Here is a 22,512-nt window from a genome sequence, read left to right as displayed (position 1 = left end):
AAAAAGTGTTCCAAAGAACAATAAAGAAGGAAAACTAATTTTACTTCAAAGAATATGAGCTCAGCAGTATGCAAACTCAGTAATGAAATCACGATGGAAGTTGATTTGAAAATACTCACTTTTAATTGAAAATTGTATTACAGAGAGAATAAAATGTAAAACTTTTTTTCCTCTCTCTCGCATTTAATTAAATGTACTTCAAGAGACACTTTATTCATGCGGTTCCTGAAGCTGTAGTATAAGACCTGCGATAGTTTGTCAGGCTAGGATTGTCTATATATAAACTATATCGCAACCTCCACATAGTAACATGCTATTTTTATTTTCTGTAACAGCAAAAGCGTTATCTCCATTACTGAGTTACAGAAGTATTAAAATCGTATTTCAATAATTCTTACTAAAAAACATTTAAATATTAAACATCTCTAAATTCTCTGCTTTAGTATCCAACAAGTCGCATGTGCCAAAACAATTCAGAACTGCATTCAATGGATTTTAGTCCAAACTATCTACATCACATAAAAGAATGAATAAAAGCAAAATACACATTTATGAATGCACCTATTTTATACAGCATTTGTTTTCATCTACATGGTTTACAACTATAAAAGAATCTCTGACATACCACTTTAAATGACTAATAGCTTAAGACAACATGTACAGATTTTAATTAAAGCACAAGAATTGTTGAAATAAATGACCCGACGGCTCCTCTATGGCATCCTGAGTGGATAGATAATATAGATATAAGTATTTCCTCATAGAATGAATGCACCATGACAAGGCACTGAGCTACAAGCCAAGCAATCAAAATTCAGGTTTCAAAGACTTTTACACTTACCCGCCTACGGCAGAAGGGCAAGCCCTGTGCAATGATGCTGATGCTAAATATCTTCATCACGGTTTGGTGTGGTAGAGGTTCTTTGGCACTTTTAAGATCAACAGGAAGCAAGCCATGGTTGATGGCAGTTTTCCCAGGTTTGGACATTTTATCGTTCTTACTTTGTCAAGTCTACTAATAACACAAGAACATCGCTAAAAACTTTGCTTCTAAAGTTGCATGATTTCTTTTTTCCTTTTTTTTTTTTTTTTTTTAAAGTTTCAGACTGGTGATTCAGCTCCCCACAGCCTGCTGCCTTTGTCTCTCAACCTTCTCCTGCCAAGTGTCCCGACCTGTCTGCTGCTCAGTGAAGTGCAAGCTATCCTAGTATAGACAGGAATTAAACTACCAAGGGGCATGCAGACTGCTCCTGCCAGTCAAACAGCTGGTGGACCTCCCCTGCAATATCAGAAGAGCCTTCTCCAAAAAGGGATCAGCAGATTGAAAAAGAAGAAGAAAATCGTGGCTGCCACAAGTTTTAATAGCCACAGTCACTTATGCCAGTAAAGTAAGAATTTTTTTGTTTGGGGTTTTTTTGGTGGGTTTTTTTTTTTTTTTTGGAACACAAGTTGGTGTTGTGCTTTCAGAAGGAGAATCCAAGGAGACTGCAACCTTCAGACAGTAACACTGTTAGTGCAGGATCAACTTCACCACTCTCCTGGCAGATTTCCTCTGGAATTTCAACAAAATTTGACAGCTAATGACTGAAAAACTGATCTGGACTTTGCTGTTTCTCAACCACCATCCACCAACATAATACATTAGTAAGTCCAAAAGTTAAAAAAAGAAACAAAAATTAAAATAAAATTGGGGGGGGGGGGGGGGGGAGGAGTCCCATAAAATGAACATAATGGCTCGAAACTTGCTCTTTTAATAGAAGAGCCATCCTTGTATTTTCACCTATATTGTGATTTTTTCCTCCTTCTTCCTGGCTCTCCTTACTTATGTACAGGTACCCCAGCCTGCACCTCCTCCCCTTTTCCCTGCTGCTGTGGGGGGAGCAGCATCCAGAGGCTTTGGCTCTAGGAATGCAAAGGTACTGGAATAGTCTTCCCTTTTCTGGTCATCACAGGTTTGGGTACCATTTTGCTCAGGCCCATTCATCACACTGAAAGAAAGGAGAAGGGCCCCTGAAGGACATGTTGCCCTTAGCAACAAACCTGACTGAGAGCCATTTTTCAAGAAAAAAGTTCTTACTCCACTGAACAAAGCTAGAACAGCAATGTCTATTATTCAGATTATCCGCAATTAGTTTACTTTCTTGATCAAATCAGTTTTCCTCCAATGCCTCCAGGTTCCCCCAATCCCCTTCTGACCCTATACTTGTACATGTTTCTTACAAATATATTCAAATTTTGAAAACCTTTTTGAGCAAACCTAAGTAGAAAGAGACAAAAGCCTGCAAAAATATCTCATGAAACTGCTGATAAGAGACACCAGAAGCCATCAAAGCCCTTGTACAAACTGAGGCAGTACAGTCCAAAATACAGTGAATAAACAACCATTAAGAAATCTTACAAGTCCCTTTACGCACAACCCAGCAAACATAATTAACTCTATAATTATGTGAGGGCAAAAGAGGGAGTGTAGTAATGCTTTAATGCTTGAAGTACAAAACTGTAACTTGACAAAAGACAGCATTAAAATATGCCTGTATTAGCATCTCCACTTACACCTTTCTCTCCCCTTCAAAAAGCCAAGCTAGTAAGCATGTCTCACTCGCATATAGAGGGCTTCCCTGACTAAACATTTACTCATTGAATGCTTTTCAAAAAAAAAAAAACTTTTTTTACATCTATAAAAATCCCTAGTGTTTCATTGAGTATAGACACATTACAGTTAAGGATTCACTTACAACAAAATATCTCTCAGACAAACAAACAAAAAAATCCCTTATTTCATTACAGATGTTGCATACAGAAATGCTGTGACAGAATGCTGCAGTATTTTCATGCACCAATTCCCCCCACCCATTTCTACCACTCCATTCAAATGCCATTCTAAAGCACATTTAGAATACATTTTCTTCTAAAAGACTCTTTACATTTCCTTCTTTATATTTCTTCCTGTCAACTCCAAAAAAAAAAACCAGTTTACCATTACCTGTACTCAACAGCAGTATCATTACATCACAGTTTATAGCTTCATTCTGAATTACTTCACACTTTATACAATAAATATTAGGCTTTCACTTGGCTAGAAGACTTTGGAAAGGTGTCTTGGGATCTCAGTTGCACTCAAAGAAGCACTCCAAAGAGGGAGAAAGAGTAGCATTTTGTGTCTACTTTGAATAACTGAAGAACAGAGCCAAAACCCCAAAACAGATCAACTTACATATCCCTACTGATGTATCATTCAAAAAGACGCACCAGGTCAAAGTCTTCCATTTTTAATGTACCAGTCGCTGTCTCGATCATTCCAACAAAGCGGGAAGTTTACCAAAATGTATTTATATTCATGTAATTTGAGATTTGAATAGTATGCATGTAACACAAGATCAGATATAGTATTTTGTACAAAGCAAACCTCAGATTCTAGTTTAATAAATACTCAATATTTCATTTAACTGCACACAGAAATATGTATGTGTGTGCGTGCGCATCAAGGGAAACTGCTGAAATAAACCTCACCTTTAAAAGGTTATTACATTGTGCAATTGCTGAAAGGAGAATTTGACAGTGTAGCAGATCACTATTTTAGTGTCAGTCGTTATTAGTTAATATCGGAGTCTAGTATCTTACAACTTGACAGGCTTACACTCTCTTTTTTTAATATTAGCTCACAACCAAAGTGCGAAACAGGAACATAACTTGGCCCATTTACAGATTTACATACAACTGGGGAGCAGACAAGACTGAAGCATGGCATTCTCCAAGCACCACTCACAGCACAAGTCTCCAGTCCCAGGTTATTCTCACACCTCTGAAAAGACAAAACTCTGATTGTCAGCCCTCCTTCTTTTGCGGTTTGAGATAAAATTCCCCAACAGTACATTGGTTTTTCCTCAGGAACTTCCCAACTATTTCAGATTAATCCCACAGGGACATACTTTAGCTGAATAAAGGTACTGTGTTCACATTCAGTGTAGTCCCCTTTCTAAGCGAATAAAGCCAAAGCAAAATAAGGCACTTTTTTTGTCCCACATGAAATTATAAGGCTAGATTTCACACTTTACCACAGCACTAAGGAAAAGCTTCAGGTTTTATCTCTGCCTATTTTTCCTCCCTTTTTATCATCGTCTCTCAGAAAAAACACTTGCATTAGCAGATGAGAACTTGTTTGCCCAATTTTATTTCCATGTATCATCACTTCTTTTTAGTCTTAGACTTGCTACACATTACTGACTGTAGGTATTATTGTCTTACAGTAATGTTTAAAGACCCCAAGCTATGTTGGACAGCTATGAACATTTAGTAAGTGAATGTCCTTAGCCTGAAAACACAGTCTAATTTAAGCAGTAAGAGGGTGTAACAGAAAGACAAAAATGGATAGGGTTGGCTATGTTAGACGTGTCAGGAATTTATTGCATATAGTAGAAATAACTTATTTTTGTATTTATTACACATATAATTCTAATTTAAGCTCTAAATGTAAAGTTTAAAGAGCCACTCTTGCTTTTATCTTTAAAAATGTGTATTTTTTATATTATACATGGTGAGAACATGTATAAACCTGACAAGTGTGAAATTATGAAAATTTGAGCTTTAATGCTTTGTAATACATTTTTCTCACATCCTGTTTCTAAATAAAGTGGGGCTGATTTCAAATAATGCTCTTTTTAAGTGCCTGCCTGTCATTTTAATCAGAAGATCACATTTGAAATCAGATCACTATTTAGATGCATAAAAGTGCCTGAAAACTTCAGTTTGAAAACATTAGTTTGAGATCATCATGGACTATTAACTGTAATTTTAAGAATCCAGAAGACTCCTTTTTCTTTTCTGGCTGGTCCAGTGAAGAGAGGTCTTTGTAAAATGAAAGCATGTAGTAAGCAGCAGTAATTTTTATACCTTCCAGTCAGAGTAATTTAAAGTGATCCTGTTGCAGAGCTTTTTAGGAGCTGTTATCAGAAAGCAAACATTATGAAATTAACTAGCTCATTCAGTATACTTAACACAGGAAGGCCATGGTTTTAAGACATGGATCTAGAAATTTATTCCAACAACGACAACCAGCTTATTCAAACTTTACAGAATCTTCTCCTAGAGCTGACAATTGTTTTGCATATTAACAGGACTAGAAAACAATAAGCACACTCACGACGTTTTAATATGGTGATGGAACAGTACAAGACCTAAGGAGACCTAAATGTAAAGTAAAAAAAGTACTTGCAAGGGTATAAAGATTAAAATGCAGAAAGCAGAACCTCAGGCAATTTTTCCACAGTTCTTAACATCGGTGAACAGCTGCCCTCAAATGGATAAAGTAGAGTACTGCAAGATTTTAAAAGTCACTTTCTCAAATTAATAATACCAGCATAATAATCCTTTGAATATATTTGATCATATACTTCCTAAATAACATTTTTTGTGAGTTCTGCATAGCTGTAGCAAACAGAACGCACTATCATTTACATTATGCACATGCCTTATTGTTCCCTTGATATTCACGCTGGTCCCTGCCCATGTGTAGAAAAAGCAAGAAACATTTTGTTAGCAAAGCAAGGCAGTCTATACTACATCAGTAACTACATTCATATAAGGGCTGTTGTCCCAAGTTTATTTGTGAAGGATTTCTAATACCAGTATATAAATGGTTCCCAAATGATACATTGCACTGTAGCCTGCTTTTTACAGGCAGACAAATAAGCTATACAGAAAGAAGGCACTCCAATACAAAACCAACTGCAACCATATTAGCGGTGCTGCACAGAAAAAGCTATTGCTCTGAAGAGTCTCTATCATATCCAAATTTACTCAATACAAAAATCTGTATGTCTAAGAAGGCATAATGACCCAGATGCCTGAAGAGGGTATAGAGGCAATCAATGGAGAAGATGATTCTGATCTCACAAGATCAGAATCTCCTAAAAAAGGTACACTTTAATAGTATGCAAAAGGAGTAAAACTGCTAGTAGAACTTGTGAACTGATGGTTTTCTCTGTACTTTAGGGAAAACCAAACAAGTGTAGACCTGTTGAACCATGAGCAACAAAATGAATGAAGCCTGGTTCCAGGTGAGATTGTCATGCCAGTTAGAGCTGTGTTTGAGTTACACTACAGCTTCTCTGAGGCTTTATGGTCCCAAAACTTGAGGGGATCTACATGGAAAAGTCATTCTGAACAGTCTAGCTACAGCAAAGCTTCATTTCAGGCTTATGAGTTTGGACTAATAAATGGCTTCTACAGTGTAAAGTGAGGAACAAATGTCAACTGAACCTGTTCGCATGGGCAGAGGAAAACCCAACTCCAAAAGGATTCAACGATATCTAACAGGTGACAGTCACTTTGTAGACTTTTTCCTCAGCAGATGCATTAATAAGTCTCCCCCTTTCCTAACTACCATCTAGTTACCTTGAAAACTTGTGTAATCTTAATATCTCTCTGTCAAATTGGGCGATAAGGAGTCAAGAGATGCATAACCTCCGGAAAAGAAGACAGACAGTGACAGGCAGATATCCCAACTGCACAAGGTTTGTTTTCTTCAGCAAAGCTTCATAACATAGTCAAGAAAAATTCAGATTTTCTTAACTTGGACTCACTCAGATGATACTTCCTGGTTATAATTCTGTCTCTGGAACTGTATTGAGGCACGGCCATTAATAACTATTGTGATGAAAGAGGCTGTTACCTAATACAAAGAAAAGCTACTTTAAAACTTTTGCTATGGAAGGGCAAGAAGGAGATATACCTTTCGCAGCTGCTGGCAGAAGATGGTACAACTTGTATGACACTCCTATAGTGAAAAAATATTATAAACGTTCAAGTATAGATACGGTTGATGATAAAGTTGCTGTCTGGCAAAATACGTCACACTCCGTAAGACAGCATTCCCCAGAAATCCACTAGTAGCGGCCAAGGAAGATATGGAATATCTAGTATATCAGCAAAGGAGACATCATCAGATGGCCATACCTACTAGACATTTTCCATGCCTATGTGTGTGCTTATATCCGTTTAAATATCCTAGTATCTAAGTGTGAGTGCATGGAGAAATGAAATCATACTCAAATTTTACCTACCATTTTAAAGCTCGCATATGGCATTTAACTACACTAGCCTTGCCTACTGGGGAATCTAAGCAGTAGGTCATACTAACCTACAGCAAAGGTTCACTAGTTTCAGTTTCTAATTGTGACCTGTGAGTTGCATTCACATAAGTGAGTTTGAATGACTGTCAGTAAAAAATAATAGATCTCAATTGGATCTCTGATCCCCCAGCTGATCTTCTTCAAAGCTAAAATGAGATAAACAGGTCAGCTGGAGATCCTAGTAGCAAAAAGAAGAAGAATAACACCTTCCCTCCTTCCTCCAGCTATCTTACTCCAAACCCTTCCTTAAACTGGCTGTAGAACTACTTAGCATTGAGAGCATTGAAATTACTGCACTAAGTAGGATACCTGAAAACCCTCAATTTCTGATTGTTGCTGAGTAATTTTTCCACTAGATCAGTTTACAAGGCATTCAGATGCATGAAGAGACAAACAGCAAAACTGTTTGGTAGTGGGAAGTAGTCAAGGTCTCCATCTTTGGGCAACAATGAGCTATTAGATCACCTCTCTTTGTCCATGCATCCCTTCACGTACTCGTCCAGAAAAAACAATGACAAAAGCTTCCTAGGCACCTCAACAAATATAGAATTTCATCTCAAAAGAAGGGAAGGGAACATGCAGGTATATGCAGCCATAGGCGTGGGATCTGCCCTCGGTCATGACAGTACTAGTGCAAAACAGCATTTGAGAGATTACAAGGGACCATTTGCACAAGCTAGCTTTTTGCAAGGTCACATTAAGTGCTTATGAAACAAACATACATACTATCTAGTAAACTGCATATTGACAAGACTACAGAATATGAATACTAATGATGCTACCGTATCATTAAAACATACACTTCACCAAACCATGTGCATTCTAAAAACGTAATTGCTACCATAGACAACCCTGTAAGTGCACATGATAATTGTAACCAGAGGCCTACATTATTTGGCTTACTCCACGAGCCTCCTAATTTTATTTACTGTACTATGGAGTCTTGTTGCTATTGTCACTTTTTTTTTAAGCTATCTTTAAAGCATATGTCTTCATTTCTTCATTAAACATTCCAGAAAATATTCCAGGTATGTAACAGAAATCCAGCTGCATCCTCTTGCATTTTACAAATATTCCAGAAATGTCTGCCCAGTCCTCATTGGATATAATATGACCTGTCAGATAAGCAAGATAAACTCTTTGGTCTAGTCAGAGTTGCACCAGCTGTTAAAAAGAACTGCTACAGCTGCTCTGCAGGAATTTATTTGCTGACCACTTATTTATGCTGTTGTTGCACCTTTAAATAAAGCTGAGAGAAGAATTAAGAACTACAACAACAGGTAGAGAAGTCATGAAATATTTAACATTGGATTAAAATGCAAGTCAAATTCCCAGCTGAGGATAAACCAGGGGAAGGGAAAGCAGGTGTATTTATTAGTAAAGAGGCAGGTTTTATGAAAAAGGAAGACAGGAAACCACAAAATTAAGTTTTCCATACAGTAATTCAGCTTTTCTTATCACTGTATCACCCTTCATGTAAAATTCAAGCCTTTCAGTAAGAAATTCTCTACTTATATACAAGGCAGTACCAAAATATTTAAACAGGATTATCAGTTTCGGAATAGTGTCCAAAAAGCACTGCCAAAATTAGGTTTGGACTTAGAATTTTCTTCCTTTCTACGTATTAAATGGAAAAAGGAACAACCCCCAAAATATCAGAAAGGTGTTAAAAATATATCTGTCACCTAATACACCTAAAAAAATTTTTTTTTTCTTCTGTTGTGAAAAATTCTGTCCAGATATCCTTTATTCAGCATTGAAAAAATTCCTCTTGTATAAAGCCTGACAACACAGTAACACCTTTCATATTAGCTATATTATCTATGGGCAAAATAAAAGGTTGAACAAATTATTACATTTGGTGCGTTGAAAACAATATAAATATCAAGGCCTATTTTGATACAAGATTGTGTTTTTCTTACTAGAACTGTAAAATACACATAAATAACAAATGCAACAACCGATTGTTATGTTGGCATTCATTTGATAGCACCAAATTAAGCTATATAATCCTTTTCAGCTGGTTAACAGCATACTGCAAAGGGGTGTGAGGCTATTTATAAAGTTCAAGATATGCAAAGTAAAGAATGCCTAGATTACTGAAAAAAACCAGGTAGTCTGTGGAAGGGGTGGCACTCTTGGTTAGTATGGTTGCCAACTTGATCTTTTGTCTTCTTTCCTGTTTTCCACACCCCTCCTTCTTTTTTCTTTTTAGAAGATGGGGAAGCTTTGCCTGTATTTTTACTTAACAGACACGGGCTTTCTCTGATTTATTCAAATACTACTTATTTAAAATGCTTTTAAGTACTTCATAGAATTGAGTTTTTGTATATGGACAACCAAATCCAGCTTTGAGTTTACTGGCTGTCGGATACTCTGACATCAAACCCTGCCAGCAAAGAAATGCAGTGCAGCAGTACCAAATTCTGACTGGCACAGCGTAGGAAGAGTTTCATCAGTCTGTCCTCCAAAACAGATACACATGCATACATGTAAACACAGCCTTTAGTGTACTTGCTGTAGGACATGTAATGCTAGCGGTTTACACCAAAGCCAAAAGTTGTGCAGATGGGTGAATGCCTCAGTACACTTGAAAGTGTTCTTGCTTTGGATGAAGTCCAGCTTAAAGAGGAGGAACAACAATATTACATTTGGCAAGAATGAGGGATCCATAACTAAGGATTTTAAGTCTGACTTCTTCCATTTAGCTGTGTCACTTCCAGTTTCTTCATTTCATTTTTACTTATTCATTTGAACTAAGTGAACTACTTTCTGTGTGTTTTAGAAAATGTGACCAAGGGATCAGAACTGAAGGAATTACGACATTCATAAAAAGAGTGTTAGTTATTTGTTTCCTTTTTTTTTTTTTAGTACTCAATATATTTGGGTTAATAACAATCACTGCAGTTGCCATCTTTAAGGGGCACTCCATAATTTAAGAACAAAGGGTCTCCTGCCCACTTCCAAACATAGATAACCAGTGGTTGGATGACAGAAGAATGTGATTTGCACTTACAGGAAACATTGTTCATACTTTACATAAAAGTAGTAATGACTTCTGATGAATAAGGTGGAATTGCCCTGCTGGCAATCTGTGGTGGTGGTAGGTACATTTTCTGTTTCAGCAGAGGCACCAGGGATTGAACGAATGTATTAAATTTTAATAACATTAATGGAGAAATATTTCATGATACAGCTGAGAAGCAGAGCCACTGTCTCCCAAGATTGAATTACACTGAATTTTACGGAAATTCATAATTTCCTCCTTTTATATTATGCAATATATGGTCAGGTAAAGTCAGTAGAAAACATCAGCTTTTAGTAAGAACAAACATAACAAGAAGCAAGGTTCTATAAAGAAATAGTTGGTTTGGACCACCTTGACTTGGGATAGAAATCTCTGCACTTTCTTAGCAATTGTGTCCTTCTCAGATCCATTCCCTCTTCCCAATTCTTGTTGTTACAAACTAAAGAAACAACATTTAAAATTAGCAAGAAGAGAAAGTAGAAGTAAAAAACCTGAAGAGATGTCTGATGACAGCAATGTTTTCCACTTGTATTTCAATGATTATTCTAGATACATCCATCTATGCACAAGAACTCCTAACTTTCACCTTTAAAATCTCAATACCAACCAACTATATTTAACATTACATCAGAAGTTGTACTAGACACAGTCAATGCACACAGGTTTAATTGAGGGTCTTTTTTAAAAAAAAAAACATAAAGCACATTTTGCAGTAATTCGGTGAAGTCCTGAACTTGTTTGGTCAGGAAAGAATGGGCAGAACTCAAACAAATTCACATAAAGTTGAAGTTTAGACAGTGTTTTCATTAACCACACTATGGACAAGAAGGGAGATTTGCGACACAGAGAACAGTTTATAGAAACCCTAGTTCTAGGTTTTATAGGGATTTTTCTAATACAAATTGCACCAGTAAAGAAAATTGTAAAACATTCACAGGCAACCTAAACAAAGTAACAGCAGATTAACATAACCACACAAAATGCATGTTTTATCATTACTACACAAGCATAGCTTCATGCACAGATCAGACACTATACACTACCAAAGAAAAACAGTTCACATGTCAAAAATCACCCTTTGTCAATAGACATTAGATGTTGTCTGTTCAAACACACTGCTGAGACAGCTTGGAAATTTTGGGTTTAAGCACTCTGCCTGTTCAGAAATTATTAAACTAGCACAGAAGTTGGTGTTGTCTAGTTTTCCTCTTATATTCAAGAATTTGTAAAGATATGTAAATTACTTTACTTTGCACGTTTGCTGAATAGCAACATGTTCTGCAGATAATGAAAAGTGTCCTACAGAAATAAAGGACATACTGCTAGTTTGCAGATTACAGTGAGAGAAAAAACACATCAGGAAAAAATGTTAGTCCCACAGCAGCTGTTAAACATAATTCTGGTCCTCAGATCACCTTCTGTTCCTCCAGGCCTCTAAGCTAATTTCAGGTCTCATAATTTTTAAGTATAAAACATCAGTGAATACAAGAAATGTACTGATCATAACTTGTATTTTTGAACATACACTTCAAATTCATAGCTGAAACAGTATTAATACCACCCATTTGGGAAGGCAGGGTGTCAACAAAACCAAAACCTAACTCACCAGCACAGGTTTTGCTTTCTTCACATTTCGATTCACCATTTGCATCAAGTTTCATAACCAGTAATATCAGCTTCAGTTAAGCCCCAAAAGGTGAAGCAGTTTAAAACTTACATTCAGAGCAACAGCATTCACTGATAAAATGCTCAGTAAATACAGCTGTATCACTACAGATTGGAGATATTTGGGCTAACAATCACATCATGCAACAGCACCTGCCACATAGTCGAGAACAACATAAGGAACAAATGGCATATTTAAGTGGGGCAGAGCTCCCAAATGAATGTTAGACAAGCCAGATATCCCAACAGAGTAAGCAAAATGAAAGTAATCTTAAGCACATTTTCCTGATTTCTGCTTCATAATGTTGTTGCCATACATGGTATTAATGACTGTGTTTTGGGTTGTTTGGTGGTTTGGTTTTTTTTATTTATTTTTTTTTTTTAAAAAAAAGCTCATTTTCAGAACAAAGACTCAGAGCAAAAACTGTGTAGGTGCCCAACCGACACTGATTTCAAAGCCTATGAAAATGTGTGACTACATGACACTGCTTCAAGTTGTTATCCTGAAGACATCAATTTAATCTACACAAAGTAAACCGATATGGCAGTTTGAGCAACACAGGCAAGTTCCTTTCCAATATTTACCTTTAAGGAGCTCTGCATAGGCTAAGCAACTAAAGGACAATACAAGTCAATACAGCCTTGTGGCAACACATCAGTTCTGAGCTAGTCTAAACCAAGAGGCTGGTTCCCCCACTGCCATCTTTTCAGCTTTAAGGAACTGGTGGAAATATGCCTGTGAACAGCGAACCAACATGGCTGCAGAAGAACTACACAAATGTTCAGGAGAAACTCCTGGACGTGTCTGGTGAGAGAGAACCACCAGGAAATAAGGAAAGTACACAGTCTGACATGCACGCTTCACTGCAAAGAAGGTGCAACTGTTCATTAAGTCAGATACCTATACAGACAAATCTGGCACAATCAAAAGCTCTGTAGGTTTATTTTCCAGTGTGGCTAGTTGAGGTAAATCCCTTGACTGGAGTTGAAAGACTGACCTCAATTGTTGGCACTGAATTGCTTGCACCTTTCTCAGCCTAGTAAGCAATCTCTGTAACAGGAAACTAAAAAAAAAAAATAAAAAAAAAATAAAAAAAAAATCAGCACTACCTCTTTCCACATCAAAAACCATGCATCTTTCTGTAATAAAGGCGGGGTGGGGGAATAATCAATGAAGATCTACTTATTAAATACAATCTTGTAGTCAAAACTATGGCTCAAACTGTCAGCATCAATATTTTCTGTTAAACTACTTTTCTTCCTTCCCAAGTACTAAGATTTTTAACTTTTCCTTCTATACACAATTACTCCACATATTAAACATGAGCACTTTTACTTAATTCTGTAGTAATATTTATAAAAATCATACTGAAAAGAGGTAAGATGCCCTTCACTAAGGGAAAGAAAAAAACCCACAATTTATTATAGAAGAAATTCCTGTCCTTTGCCTGCAAGTGACATTTTAACATAACAGTTAAATTTAATTACTAGGTATTTTCAAAACTTTGCTTGAGAAAGCTGAACTAGATAGCCAAGTTCTTAGATAAGCCACAAACTGTATCAGGCATAACCACTTTAGTACAAGCAGAGCCCACGTATCAATTAGCAAGCTTCACAATCAACTTACAGAGTACGGAAAATTAGCAGAGCAGCAATTATCTAACATCAGTTTTACCTGCAAGTGATGGTGTAGGAGCAATTCTACTTACAAAAGGCAAAAGTATAGCTAAACCTCTGCAAGCCTTCAGCAGCAAATGAAACCATTACTTAACACAGCCGAGTAAAAGCAGAGCAAGTGAGAAATACTTTTCAAAAGTGTTGATATTTGTAGTAAAGAAGCATGCTGCAGGTTACTACAGATGGGGAAGAATCTTGCTATCTACAGAAAAACTGAAAATCTGCATTCCTTCCATGGATGTTTTAATATTTAACAAACTACATCTTAATGACAGTTGCAAAACCTTTCCAAACGATCCTGCATGCTTGGAATCATTAGCAACTGAACTGTGTAGTATATAAATGAGAAAGTAGTCAAAGGTTAAAAGTGTTGATGTTGACATTAATCTCAGAGTATGAGTATTTCTAATGTTATTACAGTCCAATATAAAAACAAGGCTCCGTAGCAGAAGAGTAAAAAAAAAGTATTTTTTTTAAACAGCAAAATTTGCTCCAAAATAACTTAACTGTCATGATAATGCAGAAGTAATTCTGACTGGCAGTTGTAAAGACTATGTATTGTTTATCCCAAGTCATTTACTTACCTTAACTCATTGTATTTTAGTGCTGTAGTTCAGAAGAACCAAGGGAGGAGAAAATTTCCCAGTTTCTAAGCTTCTAAACAGTAATGTGAAATAAGCTTTAATTAAAAATGAGAATCACAGAAGCAAGAGGAGTAAAAAAAAATATATTGCCAACTTTTTTTTTTTAGTCTGAGTGATTCTTTGTGTGCATCCCTTTTGACACAGCTTTAACCCAGTTATTACTTTAAAAACTCTATAAAGCATTAACTGCTAGACGACTCAGCAGATGAAAGGCATGAAGAATCTACATACCCTAGGTGTAATCTGTGCAAAAACTAAAGATGAAAAAATACCTCTTTGTAGTATAAAATTTTTCTCGTTCTCTGCACACTCAGAGCGAAGAATTATATTGCATTCCTAATCACTCAAGCCATCTGAAAATGTTTAATACTTATTTTTTGAAAAGGAAATGTTCCTACATCATTTCATATACTGGAAACAGATTTCTTCACAAATAAAAAATAGTGAGTCCTCCCATTGAGCATGAAGAACATGCTTCAAGTTTCTAGCTGCAGGAGCAGGAAAAACCTTTGCAAGGAACACTGCACAAGTCTCCATAGGGCTGCAGCAAAGGAATAGCAGCCCCCCCTGCTGCTCAGAAAAGAATACTAACATACACCGTTACAAAACCACCGCCCCACATACAATATTCCAACCTTCTCTCAGTTGCGTGTACTGCCAGTACACAACACAAAAAAGCTGCTTCTAAGGAGCAGCATTTCTCCAATCATCCTTTATTTCCCCTATCCCTACAAATATTTTAGTCCATTAACATTCTGACAATAACTGCAGACTTTCATAGAGGAGTCCCTTTGCACTTCACATATACACAAAATGCCCAGTGCAATCTTAGTTTTCTTTCATTTTAAAAATTAATGCTACCCTTCCATACAAAACCAAAAATCACTGAAAAATAAATCCTTTATACCCTTGAGGCTCTATCTTCTAGCCTGGACCAAGCACCACCTTGTAGTAAAAACTTCTGTCCCATTCTGCTGCTATTTGTGAGCTCAAAGGTAAGCATGGCTTTAGACTTGTTTCAGAACTTGAGAGATGGGTATATTCAAGCTCCAAGGGGCAAATCTTCCAGCGGTACATCCTGTCCCATCTCTACTGAATTCAACCAGCTTATTTGTTCTCCCTCTCCCCCCTCTACTCTCCATGGTCAACGAATAACCAAGAAAAGGCATTCTCGGAACAGCACTATTACTTACGCACACACGCTCAGTGACTTACAGCCAAACAGGCAGTATGGTACCTAGAATAAGAGGATGCTGCAATTGAAGTACACCATTTTTACATGAAAATTAAGCTGATTCTCAGTCTTTACCAATGTTATTTGTAACATACATTATATATGAAAGGGATCTATTAAAAAAAACCCCACCTTATTACCTTTAGTAACGAAGCAAATGCTCAAATATGACAACTGCTGGATGGGCTATCAAAGCAGCTATTGTGGTTGTAGATCCAACTATACAAGAATTTTTCATCTTCGGTTTAGCTAATCTGTCTTCTCGTTATTAGAAAGCTCTGGTTAACCAACAAAACAATTACCATCACAGCCCACAATCCTCCAATAAGCAAACCCGCATTTGAAGAGGACACTAACTCAGAAAATTAGTGGAGGGTTCTGCATGAGAATGTCTGACCCCTTATGAGGAGTCACCATCACAAAACAAATAGTTAGCACAACATTTCACATTCATATACCCTAATTTTTAAACTGCATGGCAACCTCAATAGAAGAAAAGGAAGTAAATGTTCAAGTAAGAGGGGTTTGTTGCAAAGACTCTTGAACAGTGCCTGTTGTTCAGAAGGACCAAGCATCTCCCGGAGATAGGCTCAAACACTCCTTCAGGCACCCCTCCACACAAGCAGAGCAAACGAATATGTTTCATGGAGCCTAGAACAAGAAAAACAGCCATGCACCAGCTAACAAGCCTCCTGCTCTACCCACTCATTTGATTTTAAAATTCAGGTCCTTACAGAATACATGAAAACACCTTTAGTGCCTTCCGGTGTATCCTCCCCTCAAAACAGAATTTGTGAAGAAATATGAAGTGGCTCCTGGCATCCCACCTCGAATGGGAGGGTGTGGCATGAAAAGAAGAAATTATATGAAAATTCAAGACAGCATCTGCCTAAACTGATAGGCATACTTTAAGAGGAAAGAGGGCTGCCATTTGTGTATCTCCCAACAACTGTTTCCTACACGTGGAATAAAACTTTTTGCCATGAACACAGTAAATTGCATCTTCTAATTTCTGGATAATCTTCAGATAGTTTTCCTCTTCTGCCAGAGACCGGCTTCAAGCATGCAAGCAGTAGTAAGAAAAGAAACATGCCTTGATACCACAATTTGACCTAGAGCATGTATATATGTGCCTCTGGAGATCTCACACCTGCTAGTCTGATATGAAGTAGTTATTTTGCCTAATCATAGAAATCTGTGATAATACTTCCTGTAATGGATGCAGCTACTGTGTCTCAGGAATTCAAGGGTTTAAGTTTTTTTAATTATTTTAAGTGATTGTTTCCTGAGGTGACTTCAACACTACACACATTTAATATTAAAATTTTCATGGAATGTAGCATTTTAGATAAAGAAAAACTAACAGAATAAAGTTAACTTCATGGTAACTTGGGTATAAGCAGTCATGACTTTTTTTCCCCCCTTCTACAAAATACACCAAATCCACACCAAAGCTGAATGAACCTGAAAATAATTTCAACTGTTTAGAAACCATTTCTAAGATAATCAAGAAGCCAATACTCCTCCAAATAAGAAAAGTTTATAGCAAGTAAAGAAAAACAACTCATCTTGATGGAAACTGAAAGCCTCAATTAAAACCAAATTATTTAAGTATATTGAAGATGACCATCTTTAATATTAAAAAACTATGAAACTGGGAGTTGTAGAAATAGTTAAGCAAACAAAAAAAAGACACAAAAAATGGCACGAGTTAAAGATGATATGATCAAAATTATTTTTAAGAATTAGAACAATCAAAAAATTTCAGAAGTCTAAAATAAACCCACTGAAATATAGAAAAAAAATTAGAAAAGGAAACAGAGTACAACCTGGATAACCACAGGCTGAAACCCAGGTGTCAGTCCAAGAGAAAATGCAATGTTTGACATAGAATAGGATTAAAAGCACTGATGCCAATTTTTCCATAAAAACATGCTGGTTATCACCTAAGTCATAAACACCAGTTTTGATAAAATATTACTGGCATGATATATTTGTTAATACTACAATTTCAAGAATATGAAGACAGGTAGACAAACAACTTCAACTTAAAATAAGCAAGAATGTTAATTTATATAAGCTATTTCCCAGTGACAGTGACTACCAGTAATACATTCTTGTCCTTGCAATGTTACAGACTCCCATGTGTACTGAGGGATAAAAGCATTTAAGGGCAGTTGCTACGAAATATGTGAATATATTCGTTTGCTTATATTGTGGTTAATTGTTACATGACCATTCATAAGGAACTCAGTCAAAGTCATCATACAGCACTGGAAACAGATGCCACAAATACAACGTACTTCGTGAAGAATGAGCATCAAGATGCTTCTGTACAAGTCCTGTGCATATTTACTTTGCTCTTCTGTGATAAATAATATTTTTATATAATAGACATGACAACATTTGATAGGACACAGATCAATTGGAATTAAAATTAGCAAACAATAAAGGATCCGATGAAGCACACTAGATGCAAGAAAACTCTAGTCACTTTAATACAACCAAGTGCCAATTCTTATCTCTAGGTACAGAGGCCATGCTTACAGAAGAGAAGGCTCTCTGAAAAAGGCTTGCATCACATTAGACAAGTCAGTCTCACATGAAATCCCAATGCAATGCTGCAGTCAAAAGTGTTAACAGAATTGTTTCTTAACAGGCAAATATATAGCATGTAAGAATTTTGTCATTGGCACAGTAGCTATTGGAGTTTCAATCTCAGTTCTGATATCCACGACTCAAGATGGATATTCAAAATCAGAGTCTTCAGGGAAATACCGTAACAAGAACAAAAAAAACGGAAAAACATGCCCAACAGACAGTGTCATTGTTTACATTTAAGAGACTTCTCAGGAGTGAACTTGATTGCTTTATCTATGAGGGGAAAAAACCCCGCTTGTTAAACAGCTCTTGAGTACAACACAAAAATAAGAAATGGTCAAAAAAAGACAGACAACAGGAAGAAAGCAGAGTAAAATAAAGGTGCAGAAGTTTAAACACTGATGACAACTACTATCTAGACTTGACATAGACTGCCTTGCCGGACTGTTTACTATTTTCAAATGGTGAAATTTTTCTAAAAAAATGCTTTAGCTTGCACAGAAATCAATTTCCTTCCTAAATCACATAGGTTCCCGCAGACAGGAAAGCAAAAAAAAAAAAAGGTCAGATTAGAAAAAGACTTTATTCTGTAGCTTATGAGGAAAAGAATAAAAAGTAGAGGGATAAAGAACAGAGATATCAAAAAGCTGAGATAAGCTGCACAATGACACCTATGGCAATAGCAGTTGGTATTTTCTTCCGTCTCACTGTTATCTCTTAGTATTTAGTAGTGATGAAAACTGTGCGTTGCCAGTATCACTACGTACAACCAGATCAAACTAGCAACTGTGTTGGATCAGGAGGAACGTATGCTTCTGAGGAGGCAGGTTTACATCTACCACACAAACAGTAAGCAGCAGATTCAGCCATCATAGCTGATACTGGTGGGGCAAAGCAAGGCTTACAGGAGTACAGCATACAGCAAGGGAGCAAGAAATCCAGCCAGTTATAAGGAGAACCGTACTAGACTACAAATGCTGAGAAGCCTATCTGAAAAGCTAAAAGTAAGTCTATCGGCTTTGAGTTTCCTAGGATGAGTCTACCTTTAACAGGTAGAACCTGAAATTACTTACAAATGCAGCTGATTAGTCTACAAACACTACTTTTTCTTCTCAAAAGCAGCATATTAGTCAGTCATGTTTATTTTTACTCTGGTAATTCATTCATGCTCCAGCACAGCAATATTTCTACATTTCATAACACAGTATGTGTTCATATGGCTAAATGTTGGTTTATTAATGAATTTACAACATTAATGTTGCATTATGTCAGTCTTACTATGTAACCATGACCTAGAGCAGTGCCAGCTCAAGCAGCTTTCTTACCTGTGCCGATTCCTTCATGTGCACAGTTAAAACTACCTAAAATAGAGTTGTACCATGAATCAAGAACAATTCCCAGATATGGTTTGCTACATAGCTTCCCAACAGTTCCTGCAGAAGCACAGCCTGGGGTCAGAACACAGACAAAAATGGCCGCACTGCATGGAAACGATATGCAAAGCAATTAGCAGACCACGCAGAAATTGTGGATCTATACAAAAATCTATCAGGCAACTTCCTTCAGGCTAAACTAGCTTGTTTCACTTTGTCAAATACACCCAAAAAAAAAAAAAATTTAAAAGAAAAAAAAAAAGAGAAGAAACCTGCATTCATCATTGGAGATAAAGAAAGCTTCAGAACTGACCAAAACTGAAAACTATACTCTGCTCTGTCTGTAGATCATTTGAGTACAGTTATTTACAAAGCACTTCAAAAAGTTTCCAGTTCAGAGACTTAAAAACATATTTTTGAGTGTAAGCATTTCCTACATTAAATATCAAGTCCATACTGGATGCAGGTTGTTACCCAAAACTAAGTCATTCCAAAATCCAGGAAAACTGAAGCGTTGAAATAAAAACAAGATTGAGTTGTAAACAGCCAATTGAACGACATCAAATATGACAGTATTTCACTCCAAATAGAAAGCATATATTTCAGTACTTTGAACAACAGAATTATAAATAGAAAAATAATTTAATCTACTAAAAACTCATGTGAAAACATTATGACTTTTCAACAAAGATGTTAGTTGAGGTACTTTAAACACGCAAGTGAATTACATACTAATCGCTGTTACCAAAAACATACTGCTGCAGCTTCCAGAAGCAAATGTTCATCCTATTTACCTGTTCCAGTGCATCTTTAAGACTGATACTCAATCTCTATACATTTACCTTCACAGTCAAACACACAGGGAACCCTGTTAACTTACTGTCTATGTTTAGCCTGAACCCAGGGCTAACCTGCCAACAGTTGCTCTATTACCAAATGAACCTCACCAACCAGGGAGGGGAATTGTGGGGAAAAGGAGAGAAGATACATAGGCAAAAGTACAATAGATTTAATGAAAACACAACTAGTACAAATGGAAAAATACTTAGCCAAATTAATATGCTGTTGTCAGGATCTAGTGCAAAGTAGCTCTCAGCAAAAACCAGAGGAGGAGCAGGATGAACCCCAGCAGAAACCTCACAGGAGCTCCCTCTCCTTAGTAAACCTCTTTCCTTTATAATGGCCATGACATTATGGGATGGGCCACATCTGTAGCTAACTCAGGTCAGCTGCCCGGGTTGGCTTGAAACTGCTAATGGCTGGCATATGATTCTATCCCAGCCAAACCAGGACACTTAGATTAACTGATTTTTTTGTGGTTTGGTTTTGGTTTACATCAGTTTTGTTTTTTTTTTCCAAGTACATTGTAAAAATTTGAGGGGGTTTTGTCATTTTGTTTTCTGAAAGGTGAGAGGAGGCTAGGTGTTCTATCACCAATTAATGATTAAGAAATTGGTACACTGGCTTAGGAACAACATTCTTCCACAAGAACACTTGCCTGCTCCTCTCTTTTATTAGACAGCATCACCTCCTTCATTAGTCTTTCAGTTTTTGTTGCAGCTAGGAGTTAACAGAATTTGTTCTTCATGAAGACTCTGGAAAATACGGTGAACTACTAATGTACACTACAGCTAATACTCCAAAACATTTTTTTTTTAAAAATCTAAAATGTTAGGTGATACAAAAGCAATAACAATACTAATATTTACTCCCAAATTCTTATTGCAAATCGGAAGTTCTCAACAATCACTGCACACAATTTACAAGCTCCTCACAAGCAGGACACCATACAACATTATGTAATGAATTTGTAACTGAATCACTGGCTAACACTTTTTTTTTTAACCCTGTCTTTTGTCAATGAACTTACTGTAACCTGGCCAGAAGGAATAACTCAATGTTTCTGTAATATTCCCCATTATTTATTCATTACAATGTTTTCATCTAAATGACCAGATATTCTCAGAGAACAACACATATGCACAATTGCTTACCTTCCTTCTTACCGGCTTCAAGAAGGAAAATATCATAAGTAATGCTGTGAGAATCTTACTAAGTGTATGAGTTGGCACATAAAAATATAAAGAAACACCTTGATCTTTTGAACATAGTCATCAGAGCTCTATTCCTTAAAATACATAGGAGTATTTCCTTATGTCAAATGCATGCAAATAATTTGATTATTTGTTAAAACAGTAGATTTTTTGTGGACTGTGTAAGTTCTTCATAATGACCTCTTTAGGAAGTAAAATCTTTGCTTCATTGTAAATTATTTGCCAAAATTCAGAGTTAACAGGGATTAAGAACACCAAAAAATGTAGTTTCTCACCTTTGTCTTTATGTAGAATGCCGATGACTGGTGAATGGGCAAGTCCATGAGGCTATTGGAATTTGTGACACTGTTACTGTTAGCATGTTCATCTTCTCTACTGCTGTCATCAGACTGATCAAAATCATCACTCTCCTGGTCCATTTCCTCCTCCTCTTCCACCTCCTCCTCTTGATCACCAGCGTGTTCATCATCTTCTTCCTCTTGGTTACAAGTGGATTCTTCATCCACTGTAATAAGTCTATTGTTATTTTCTTCTAACTGTTCCTGCTGAGACTCATGCCTGTCATCAAATCCAGATTCTTCTCCTATCTCCCCATTCCTCCCAATGTGCTGCTCCTCTTGTTGTCGTCTTTGTTGCTGCTCCTCCTCTTCTACGACCCGATTCATCTGCTCCTCATCTACTTGGCTTGAGGAAGCATTACCTCGAAGAGATCCACCAGTTCGTCGCCTCTTGCTGCCCACAGAGAGCAGTTCCTGATTCATTTCCAAAAGCCAGCTTGCTACTTCTTGGACCTTGGCTAGGCTATCTGAAGATGCAAATGCTTTCACATTCTAAGACAAAAAAAAAGAAAAAGTGAGAAATTACAAAAGTTACATTTTATTTATTAGATCATTGAATCATAGGATCATTAGGTTGGAAGAGACCTCTGAGATCATCTAGTCCAACTGTTGACGTAATACTACCATGCCCACTAACCATGTCCCAAAGTGCCACATTTACACATTTTTTGAATGCCTCCAGGGATGGTGACTCCACCACTGCCCTAGGCAGCTTGTCAATGTTTGACTAACAAAAGCATTAAAACTTATTTCATTGTATTACTCCTG

General features: G+C 36.7%; 1 protein-coding gene across 2 annotated transcripts in view; it reads right to left on the bottom strand.

The window, feature by feature from the left end:
- Positions 1–22,167, bottom strand: part of FBXW7 (F-box and WD repeat domain containing 7) — a 103,431-nt gene extending 81,264 nt beyond the window's left edge. The window contains exon 1 of one of the 2 annotated variants that reach the window (XM_086464228.1): positions 21,682–22,167. In XM_086464228.1, coding sequence (XP_086320354.1) covers positions 21,682–22,167 — 486 coding nt within the window. Of the gene's footprint in view, positions 1–841; positions 989–21,681 lie in introns of those variants that run through there. The other variant, XM_086464229.1, reaches the window with a different exon arrangement.
- Between the last annotated feature and the right edge of the window lie 345 nt (positions 22,168–22,512).

Source organism: Leptosomus discolor, chromosome 4 (assembly GCF_034619465.1).
Source record: "Leptosomus discolor isolate bLepDis1 chromosome 4, bLepDis1.hap2, whole genome shotgun sequence".
NCBI classification, from domain to species: domain Eukaryota; kingdom Metazoa; phylum Chordata; class Aves; order Leptosomiformes; family Leptosomidae; genus Leptosomus; species Leptosomus discolor.
Note: the sequence above shows the minus strand (reverse complement) of the source record. Positions and strands in the feature narration are given on the sequence as shown.